Source organism: Hordeum vulgare, chromosome 3H (assembly GCF_904849725.1).
Source record: "Hordeum vulgare subsp. vulgare chromosome 3H, MorexV3_pseudomolecules_assembly, whole genome shotgun sequence".
Lineage (NCBI taxonomy): Eukaryota > Viridiplantae > Streptophyta > Magnoliopsida > Poales > Poaceae > Hordeum > Hordeum vulgare.
In genome coordinates, this window is record NC_058520.1 from 552109606 (window position 1) to 552120875 (window position 11270).

Below are 11270 nucleotides of genomic sequence, written 5' to 3' on the forward strand. Positions count from 1 at the left end.
CTCTTATTAGAGTTGGATACGTCGACGACCTCTTCTTTGGTGACCTAGCCAAGCCGGTCCGCGATTGAAGATCGCTACAATGGATCCCACCGGCCGCCGTCAATATCACCAACGTCGTCGTCGAGCACTGCCTGACGCGGGTCACTTGAACATGCATCTCCTTCACCGCCTCACAACAACCCTTTGATCCTTCACGTGAGACATCCCCGAACAGGATCTCCTCGCCGCCGCACTGCAGTCTTTGTCCGGCAACGTGCCCATGCGACGGTGAGAGGGAGAGCGGTGACGAGGTTTCCTAGTCGCCCATGCAACCGCCTCTCACGAAGCAGCATTCGTATACACATTTTCAATGCCTTATTTATCATTAAAACAAATTTAACCTACAATTAATAACACATACGTATAAATTATGAGAAAGGTGTAACAGCACCCGGGTGCATAGGCACCCTATGAACAGTGAAATCAAAAAAATAGAAAAAAAGTTTGAGAAAATCTAAAACTTTACCACATATAAGATGGTTAAACTTTATAGGTTCTTACAAATTTTCATGCCAAAATATCAAGTAGAGGAAGGTGTACAAACAAGGTTCAGATTTAGTGCTAAAAGTGTTCAAAATTTGAACTACGAAAATGTTTTTCCTGTGTAGAGCTCCTTAAATGTTTTTTTGGCATGAAAACTTGCAAGCACCTAAATTTTTTTATCATCTTTGATCTTGCAAAGTTTCAGATTTTTTCGAATTTTTTTCTATTTATTTCGATGTTACTGTTCATATAGGGTGCCTAGGCACCCGGGTGCTGAAAATCCACTCTCATAAATTATGCGACCCTTCATGCCCTGCCCAAGCGGCATGAAACAACACTTGACATCTGCTAAGTAAACAAACACTTGGCATATTTTCCAAGGCATAATTAACATCTTCTAGGCGCTTGCCGTGCCAGTATTCATTGAAACATTAGCAGCACAATTCGCCCTCTTGTCCAGCCAAGAGATGATGTCGGAGTAGACGCGCTCGACGTCCTGAGGGAGCTCTGCCATGAGCGCATGCCACATCCCAGGGTAGAGCTTGAAGGCCTTGTCCGCGCTCGAAGCTTCCTCGAACAGCAGCTTGCTCGCCGAAGGATCCGTCACCACGTCGTCTCCGCCGTGCAGGACCAAGAACGGCAGGCTCACCTGCCAATCTTAAAACGTTAGCTACCTCCATCTCCATGGATTGAAGGCTATGCACAAATGTACAACCTATAGTTTTCCAACTAATATGAAGGAAGGTCACCTCGTGCAAGTTCTTCTCGATGTCGAGGCTCACCATGAGGAGTTCATGGCAGGTCTTCAATGGGAGATTTCCCCTGTAAATATACGGATTGGAGCGAACCTGCACGCAAATACAGAGACAGGTACTAGGAAAATTCAGCAAGTACATATCGGTTCTTCCAATCGTTAAGAGCATTTAAAAAGTTGTACTGTAACATTTTATGAGACCTGTTTTCTCATCTCTGGACCTTTGCAAACTTCGTCGATGATGTCCGGGATGGGTATGACCCTCCAACCGGGCGCCACCGCGCATACCATCTTGAGAGCGCTGACCACCACCGGATGAGGCCTCATGTCATCAGAAATCTGATACCATAACGAATTAACAAACAACCATGCAGACAAAAATCACCAAGAAAACTCGCCTCGTGCTGCATAGAGAAGTCAAACACCGTAGTATTTATTCGTGTAAAAAAAAAGACCTTGCACATGGAGCAAGCAGAACGGCACCATCCCAGTAGGCCGGCTCCTTCCTGTGGAGGAGAAGCGCCACGCTCCCGCCCATGGAGATCCCGTAGAGGAACCGCTTCTTCCCCCTGTTCTCCGGCCTATCTGAAATTGTTCAGATACCACAAATTCAGAGCTCAGTTTCAGCGTGTCCGGTATATACAGTTCGTCCATACCGCAGACACCGGTGAAATGGCTGGAGCAGTCGGCGACGATGTCGCCGAAGTTCGGCACGTAGCATCTCCGGCCAGACGACCTGCCGTGGCCCTCATGATCTATCCCGTAGATGGCGTACCCGGCGCACACCAACCGGGAGGCCGTATCTGACAAAAAGATCGTGCAGCTTGTTAGTGTCAACCCACCCTAGTACCTAGTTCATCCATTTTGGCTGTTCAACCACCTCAGCCGGTTAAGAGAGCCCGAGGACTGTGAGTTTTACCTCTCATTGATATACTGCACTCTGCTGCAATCCCTGGCAAAGAAAAACCAAGAAAAAACGCTCGTTCTTTAGGTTGTGAACGGAATGAGCAGAGGTGTATAGTGGGGGGTGCACTGGTACCATGGCAGATGAAGATCAGAGCTTTGGGCTCTGAATTGTGCGGCGTCCATGAGCAGGCGAACAGCTTGGTGTCCCGGGAGTTCACAATAAACTCCTGGAAAATGAGTTCAGAGTTAGCAAACGGGAGTAACGATGGTAATGAAACCGTGTTTGAACTTCGGAGTGCTGAAGCAATATGAACCGACCTCTTCATACTTGACATCATCGCTGTACTGATCCTGCAAGCAAAATTCAAGCATCAGGATTTGGGCCTGGATCATAACAGCATGAAATGGCCGTTGTAGGATGCTCCTGAACATACCGTGTCCATGTCTTCAGAACTCGTGTTGAACAAGTGATCTTGACATGATGTGTGCATGTGCATACATATATCCTACGGCACCTTGAACACATAGAATCGATCCTCATCCTCTGGTAGTAGTCTAAGAAAAAGAACACACAGATCGGCCAACACCACAAGGAACCGAAGCAAGCCAACGTTATGGAACGGCGTAGTACGAGTCTGTGTGCAGATGGTGACACCGGTTCCTTCTCACGGACGATTTAACCTGCAGCTTGCGTAACGAAACACCGGCGAGCATGGGAAATAACGCCCCGCGAGAAATCTCTGCGAATGCATTCCGTCAGAATCAGTGGTACAGCCAGTCCATCTTTTCTCAATCGCGTCGCAATCTTGTTCCAATATAGGACAACCATCAGATCCACATATTTGGCTACCAAAAAAAATAAAAAATTGCACCGACGATAGAATTCAGAGTTTCAGACATCGTTCATATGATTGACCATATATCTGTCAGAGATTGTAGTACCGTGACAACAACTATATCTCCGTGGTCCGTTATTATTCGTGTAGATTTATTCGGACTTTGCGCCCTTAAATTTCAGTGGTTCACATGTCAGTCTTTGTGAAGCAAGCGTCGTCTTGAGGCAACGGAACCGGCTGCCAGCCGGCGCAGGACTCGAGGAGCTCCTTGAGCGCCATCGACGCGGGCTGCACCGACCACGGCTTGTAGCAATCCCGGACCTCGAAGTCCCACTGGCCGTCTACGTCTTCTGCGTTCTCCAAATCATTTTCGGTGTACTCCTGCGCACCGTTCAGGAACAGGTCGCCTTCAGACCGGATGCGCCCACTTGAACTGCAGTCTTTGTCCGCCGCCTGTATCAGCCACAAACTCGAGAGCTTTTCAGCTGTACAAAAAACGGCCTATAAAAAACGCCGCTGTAAGATAATACATGATGAGACCTGTTCGGTCATGTACATGAACACTTTCTTCTTCTCCCCTGCCTCGTAGATGTTGCACTGGGAGACAATCTGCAGCCACACCAAGCAGCGTGCGGATCAGCACCACACCTCACGCTTATGGCATGTGGGGTACGGGTGCATTTCGTGTGGGAAGAGGAGAGCCGCCGTACGTACCTGCGACTCGACGCTGGCGCACACGGCGTAGATGCCCCAGCCCCTGGTGTAGTTGTTGTAGAGGTGCACCCGGCCGAACCGGACGCGGGGCTGCCGCTGCCGCGTGCCGTCGAAGAGGCAGTGGTGGATGGTCACCCGGATGCGCCGGTCCCCGACGTGCCCGCTGCTGGCGCCGATGAGCACGGCCTTGTCGTGCGCCGAGAAGCGGCACCGGGAGACGGTCACGTCCGTGCTGCCGCAGGTGACGTCCAGCAGGCCGTCGGCGAAGTCGCGCAGGCTGCACCGGTCCACCCACACGTGCCTCGACCCGGGCTTGATCTGCACGGCGTCGGCGTCGTGCCCGCGCCCGCCCTCCACCTCCAGGTTGCACAGGATCACGTGCTCGCACTCGCGAAGAAGGAGGCCCTTGCCGGACAGGGTGACGCGCCTCCCGCGGCCGTCGACGGTCTTGTGGGAGGACACGCGCAGCCCCGACGCGAGGCGGATGGTGCCGGACACGTCGAAGACGATCCACAGCGGCTCCTGGCGACGGCAGCCGTCCCGCAGCGAGCCAGGCCCGTCATCTTGAATAACACATCGTTCAGCTTCAGTATATGATGATGGATGCAGAGTAAGAGTATTAACATCTACTTTAACGGAGAGATGGTGCCGTGCGTACCATTGAGGGTGGTGACGTGGTAGACGTCGCCGTGGAGTCCGCCGATGGCGTGCCGGCCGAAGCCCTCGGCCTGGGCGGCCATGGCGCGCAGCGAGGAATCCACGGCTGCGTACGGCATCAAGGTGGTTTGCGGGACGCTCCCGAGTTGTTGCTCGTCGGAGAATCGAGGAGGGGCCGTGTCCTCCGTGGTCGGCTGACCGCTGAAATGCTCGTTGGGATGAGGAGGAGTAATGTCCACCACGGCAGGATCGTCGACGAGCTGCTCATCGGACTGAGGAGGCGCCATGGCGTAGGACAGTGATCGAGTGAACGAACAGAGAGCGTGTTGGTTCGGTATTTGTTGAGGCGCGCTCGGGAAACAAAACGGATGCTGTTTACTGCCGGACTTGATTGTTTGGGCCGTTTCCACTCGTGAGCTGTGTAGCGGGGGCGTTTCAGGCCGGCCCAAAGAGAAGTAAATTTGAAACGGAGAAATGCTCATTAAAACATTTTTTTACTCTTATAAAATATTCCATCCGTCTCAAAATTCTTGTATTTGATTTGTGTAGATATGAATGTATCTAGTCATGTGTTAGTATTTACATACATCCATTTTTAGACAAACGTAAGACAAGAATTTTGGGACGGAGGGAGTACTTTCTTAAGAAACGTTCATGAATACTTGGATTTTTTTTTCCTTGATTCAGATAAAAACCTAGAATGAGCCTTAGCATTTGGTCCATATATACAATAAAAAGGAAGAATTTCCATTTCATCATTGATGACCAGCAAAGAAGCCCTCTCCGCCCTTGCCACACGAGATCCGGCCAGTTCATGCCAAACAACCGATCAAACACGTCAACAACTAAGTAGCTTCGACTTCAGTAGCGAGCCTCGCAGAAGATATGAACACATTGCATCCGCAGAGCCCCGCGTGCTACCGAAGATTGCTGGGTGTAGATCCTACCTTTCGGAGGGCATTATTGTTGCTATGTCGCCCCGCAACACTATGACTCCGACTACACCGCTACACAAACAAGGAATTGCAAGGAGAAACCTAGGACATGCCAGACGGTTGCCGACGAAGGACATGTCATTGTCCAACTCCTCTTTTTATTAACATCATTGCCACAAGAGTCACCACGCCACCCGACCCGAGGTTGATACCCTGACATCCGCACAATCAAGATGTCACGTCATTGGTCCATCCACCATCTCGACAAGTAGAAATTCAACATGCGTGAGACCGCTCTCCCGTCATAGTCCACTGGTTCATCTAGTAGGATCAAACTAAACAAAATTGATGCCCTCAAGAGGGAAAGATGCCAAAATGTCGTCATCCCCATGGTTCTGGGGTTTCCAGTAGCTGTCTCGGACAAATAAGCATATTTCTTGAAATATGAAGAAGATATCAATTACACTTAGCTTCTACCCCAGCACAAATCAAAAACTACTCAAGACATCAAGGATGCAACAACCAAATTATTACAACAGGAAAAAAAGTAACCAGCAGAATAACTGCAACAAACAATAGCATCGACAATCTATGTTTGTAAACATATGTAACATGATACTTCTTGTGTAGCGAAATACTCGTAGTTTTAGTAGGCTAAGTTAGCCTACTAGAATTACGAATATTTCGGTACATGGGGAGTAGGTGCCCGAATAATGAATCTTCTAAGAAGGGAAACGCAACATTGCCATCATTGGACCCAACCATTAAGGCTAGATCATGGTTTTTCACTCCAGAGGGAATGAGTAAACTCCATGCAGTGTCTTCAACAAGGAAATGTTGTGTGGAGATCAACATTATCAGGTTCAACCAATGATAGTCGGACCTAGAGTTTCACCTCTTGGAATTCAAACCCTTGCATTCAAAAAGGCACCATGTAGCTAAAGTCACCATGTGCTTCAAACACCCGCCAATCCATCATCGCATAGCCACATAGATGAACAACCATGTGGACCTTACCACACAATTAGAACTATGTCTCCTTAACACATGATGTCAAGTAGTATACATGGACGCTCGTCATCTCCACCAAACCCATGCCACCGAGACTCCTGATACGTCTCCAACGTATCTATAATTTTGTATGGTTCCATGCTATTATCTTGTTAACTTTGGATGTTTCATATGCATGAATATGCTATTTTATATCTTTTTGGGACTAACATATTAACTCAGTGCCAAGTGTCAGTTTCTGTTTTTTCCGTGTTTTTGACCTTTTCCAGAGAAGAATATTAAACGGAGTCCAAACGGAATAAAACATGCGGGGTGATTTTTTCCATAACAGAAGATACGCACGGGACTTGAGAACCAAGGCAGGAGACCTCGGGGGAGATCACAAGCCCCCTAGCCGCGGCCTGGGGGCGCCTGGCAGGCTTGTGGGCCCCACGTAGCTCCTTTGCCCTACCTTTTTCGCCTATAAATTCTCTAAAATCCCGAAACCAAAGAAGGGAGCCACGAAAATACTTTTCCACCGCCGCAAGCTCGTGTCTCCGCAAGATCCCATCTAGGGACCGTTCTGGTGCCCTGCCGGAGGGGGATTCGGACACGGAAGGCTTCTTCATCAACACCATTGCCTCTCCGATGATGCGTGAGTAGTTCACCACAGACCTTGGGGTCCATAGCTAGTAGCTAGATGGCTTCTTCTCTCTCTTGGATCTTCAATACAAAGTTCTCCATGATCTTCATGGAGATCTATCCGATGTAACTTTCTTTTGCGGTGTGTTTGTCGAGATCCGATGAATTGTAGATTTATGATCGGATTATCTATGAATATTATTTGAGTCTCCTCTGATCTCTTATATGCATGATTTTGTATCCTTGTAATTCTCTTCGAGTTATGGGTTTTGTTTGGCCAACTTGATCTATAATTCTTGCAATGGGAGAAGTGCTTGGTTTTGGGTTCATACCGTGCGGTGTCCTCACCTAGTGGCAGAAGGGGTAGCGAGGCACGCATCATGTTGTTGCCATCAAGGGTAAAAAGATGGGGTTTATATCATATTGCATGAGTATATCCCTTTACATCATGTCATCTTGCTTAAGGAGTTACTCTGTTTGTTATGAACTCAATACACTAGATGCATGCTGGATAGCGGTCGATGTGTGGAGTAATAGTAGTAGATGCAGAATGTATCGGCCTACTTGTCTCGGACGTGATGCCTATATGTATGATCATTGCCTTAGATATCGTCATGACTTTGCGTGATTCTACCAATTGCTCGACAGTAATTCGTTCACCCACCGTAATACTTGCTGTCATGAGAGAAGCCTCTAGTGAACACTATGGCCCCCGGGTCTACTTCACATCATATATTCAGATCTACAAAATTACTTTGTTGCACTTTTCACCTTCAGATCTCACCTTGCAAATAATCGTGAAGGGATTGACAACCCCTTTATAGCGTTGGGTGCAAGTTTGTTTGTTTTTGCGCAGGTACATTGGTGCCTCATCTTGATACTCCTACCGGATTGATACCTTGGTTCTCAAACTGAGGGAAATACTTATCGCTACTTTGCTGCATCATCCTTTCCTCTTCAAGGGAAAAACCAACGCAAGCTCAAGAGGTAGCAAGAAGGATTTCTCGCGCCGTTGCCGGGGAGTATTCAAAGTGAAGCATATCCAAGTAACTATCGCAAACTCATCTCTTGCATTTACATTATTTGCCTTTTGCCTCTCGTTTTCCTCTCCCCCACTTCTGAAAAAAAATACAAAAATATTCGCCTTTTTCGTTCGCCCTTTCTTTCGCTTGCTTAATGTTCGCTTGTGTGCTTGTCTGCTTGCTAAGTCATCATGTCTGAAAACACCAAATTGTGTGACTTCTTGAATACTAATAATAATGATTTTATTAGTACCGAGATTGCTCCCGCCACTAGTGCGGAATCATATGAAATCAATGCTGCCTTGTTGAATCTTGTTATGAAAGAGCAATTTTCCGGCCTTCCCAGTGAAGATGCCGCATCCAATCTTAATACCTTCATTGAGTTATGCGATATGCAAAGAAAGAAAGATGTGGGTAATGATATGATTAAATTGAAGCTATTTCCGTTCTCATTACGAGATCGAGCAAAAACTTGGTTTTCATCTTTACCCAAAAATAGTATTGATTCTTGGAACAAGTGTAAAGATGCCTTTATTTCCAAGTATTTTCCACCGGCTAAGATTATCTCTCTCCATAATGATATCATGAATTTTAAGCAACTAGATCATGAACATGTTGCACAATCTTGGGAGAGAATGAAATTGGTGATTAGAAATTGTCCCGCTCATGGCCTGAGTCTTTGGATAATTATACAAATCTTCTATGCTGGTTTGAATTTTGCTTCTAGAAATATCTTGGATTCCGCCTCTGGTGGAACTTTCATGGAAATCACACTAGGATAAGCCACAAAACTCCTAGATAATATCATGACAAACTATTCTCAATGGCACACTGAAAGGTCACCTACTAGTAAAAAAGTGCATGTTATAGAAGAAATTAACTCTTTGAGTGCTAAGATGGATGAGTTAATGAAATTGTTTGCTAGTAAAAGTGCTCCTTTAGATCCAAATGATATGCCTTTGTCTTCCTTGATTGAGAATAGCAATGAAAGCTTGGATGTTAATTTTGTTGGTAGGAATAATTTTGGCAACAACAATGCTTATAGAGGTAACTTTAATCCTAGGCCTTTTCCTAGTAATCTCTCTAATAACTTTGGCAATTCCTATAACAATGCTCATGGAAATTACAATGAATTACCCTCTGATCTTGAGAGTAATATTAAAGAGTGTATCAACTCGCAAAAGATTTTCAATGCGTCCATAGAAGAAAAACGGCTCAAAATTGATGACTTGGCTAGGACCATTGATAGAATGTCTCTTGATATCGAGGCTTTGAAATTGAGATGTGCTCCTCCCAAGCTTAATATGGATGAAACTTTGAAAGTTATGCGTGTTTCCATGAATGAGAGTAAAGAAAGAACCGCTCAAATTCGTGCTAGACATGAATGGCTTAAAAAGGCGTGTTCTCGTGATGAGAATCACGAAGATCTCAAAGTGCTTGGTGTGACTCCTATTGAATCCTTGTTTTCTAATGTCAATCCTAATGATGATGGGGCTGGATATGAATCCACTTTGGTTGAGAAACACCCCAATGATTCGGAGTCCACTTATCTTGATGCTAAAAATACTGAAAGTGGAGTAGAGGATATCAAAACTTTGAGTAGTGATGAAATTACTACTTTGGATTTCAAGGAATTCAATTAAGATAGTTGCTCTCTGATTGAATGTATTTCCTTGATGCAATCCATGCTAAACTCTCCACATGCTTATAGCCAAAATAAGGCTTTTACCGATCATATCGTTGATGCTATGATGAAATCTCTTAAAGAGAAACTTGAGTTGGAGATATTTATTCCTAGAAAACTTCATGATGAGTGGGAACCTACTATCAAAATCAAGATTAAAAATTATGAATGCAATGCTTTGTGTGATTTGGGTGCTAGTGTTTCCGCTATTCCAAAGTCTTTATGTGATGTTCTAGGCTTCAATAAGATTGATGAGTGCTCTCTTAATTTGTATCTTGCGGATTCTACTATTAAGAAACCTATGGGAAGGATAAATGATGTTCTTATTATTGCAAATAGGAACTATGTGCTAGTGGATTTCATTGTGCTTGATATTGATTGCAATCCGACATGTCCCATCATTCTTGGTAGACCTTTCCTTAGGACTATTGGTGTTGTTATCGATATGAAGGAAGGGAATATTAGATTTCAATTTCCATTAAAGAAGGGAATGGAACATTTTCCTAGAAAGAAAACAAGATTGCCTTATGAATCCATGATGAGGGCTACTTATGGTTTGAGCACTAAAGACGACGATACTTGATTCTATCGCCTTATGCCTAGCTAAGGGCGTTAAACGATAGCGCTTGTTGGGAGGCAACCCAATGAATAAATTTATTTTTTATTTTTGATTTGTTGTTTCCACACCATCATAATTCTGTTATTATTGTGTTTTTTATGTTTCTTTTAGTGTTTGTGCCAAGTAGAACCTTTATGATCAGTTTTGGTGATGGTTGTTTGATCATGCTGAAAAAGACATAAACTTTGTGCTCACGGAATTATTTTTAATTCATATCAAGAAAGAGATTTTGAGTTGATTCTTTTTGCTTCTAGTTGATATGCGAATTTCCCTAATTTTCATAACTTTTTCAGAATTTTTGGCATAACAAAGGTATACGAAGTATACAGATTGCTACAGAGTGGTCTGTTTTTGACAGATTCTATTTTTGTTGTGTTGATTTCTTATTTTGATGAAACTATGGTTAGTATCGGGGGTACTAGCCATGGAAAAGTGAGAATAAAGTAATATAACATCAATCTAAATAGAAATCAAGCTTACTACAGTACCTAAAGAGTGGTGGTTTGTTTTCTTATGCTAATGATATCACGAGTTTCTGGTTTAAGTTTTGTGTTGTGAAGTTTTCAAGTTTTTGGTTATGTTCTCATGGACAATGGAATAAAGAGTGGAAAGAGCTTAAGCTTGGGGATGCCCAAGACATCCCAAGCCAAATTCAAGGACACCAAAAAGCCTAAGCTTGGGGATGCCCCGGGAAGGCATCCCCTCTTTCGTCTTCAATCCATCGGTAACGTTACTTGGAGCTATATTTTTATTCACCACATGATATGTGTTTTGCTTGGAGCGTCGTGTATTATAGAAGTCTTTGCTTTTTTCACAATCATCCTTGATGCACACCTTTTTGAGAGGGAAATGCACTCATCGTGAATTTGCTAGAATACTCAATGAGCTTCACTTATATCTTTTGAGTTAGGCAATTTGGCTCGCATGTGCTTCACTTATATCTTTTGAGCTAGATAACTTTGCTCTAATCTTTGTAGAGCACGGCGGTG

General features: G+C 44.9%; 2 protein-coding genes across 2 annotated transcripts; both read right to left on the bottom strand.

Annotated features, from left to right (window-relative positions):
• Positions 1–796: 796 nt before the first annotated feature.
• LOC123440551 (caffeoylshikimate esterase-like) lies at positions 797–2948 on the bottom strand. The gene is made up of 9 exons (XM_045117116.1): positions 2617–2948; positions 2501–2533; positions 2316–2409; positions 2196–2228; positions 1933–2079; positions 1733–1861; positions 1478–1617; positions 1272–1370; positions 797–1171 (listed from the first exon to the last, which is right to left on the bottom strand). The coding sequence occupies exons 1-9, from the start codon at positions 2677–2679 to the stop codon at positions 920–922; spliced, it is 990 nt and encodes a 329-aa protein (XP_044973051.1). The 5' UTR covers positions 2680–2948; the 3' UTR covers positions 797–919.
• A 6-nt stretch (positions 2949–2954) lies between these two features.
• On the bottom strand, positions 2955–4982 carry LOC123442012 (pectate lyase 4-like). The gene is made up of 3 exons (XM_045118143.1): positions 4973–4982; positions 3733–4649; positions 2955–3627 (listed from the first exon to the last, which is right to left on the bottom strand). The coding sequence occupies exons 1-3, from the start codon at positions 4980–4982 to the stop codon at positions 3520–3522; spliced, it is 1035 nt and encodes a 344-aa protein (XP_044974078.1). The 3' UTR covers positions 2955–3519.
• Between the last annotated feature and the right edge of the window lie 6288 nt (positions 4983–11270).

Excerpts from the sequence above, each read along its gene's own strand:
- LOC123440551 (XM_045117116.1), bottom strand. The coding sequence starts at position 2,679 with ATGCACATGCACACATCATGTCAAGATCACTTGTTCAACACGAGTTCT. Across the intron at positions 2,410-2,500 it reads ATGATGTCAAGTATGAAGAG|GAGTTTATTGTGAACTCCCG; the intron begins GTCGGTTCATAT and ends CTCATTTTCCAG. Across the intron at positions 1,371-1,477 it reads GTCCAGAGATGAGAAAACAG|GTTCGCTCCAATCCGTATAT; the intron begins GTCTCATAAAAT and ends ATTTGCGTGCAG.
- LOC123442012 (XM_045118143.1), bottom strand. Across the intron at positions 3,628-3,732 it reads GCGCCAGCGTCGAGTCGCAG|ATTGTCTCCCAGTGCAACAT; the intron begins GTACGTACGGCG and ends GTGTGGCTGCAG.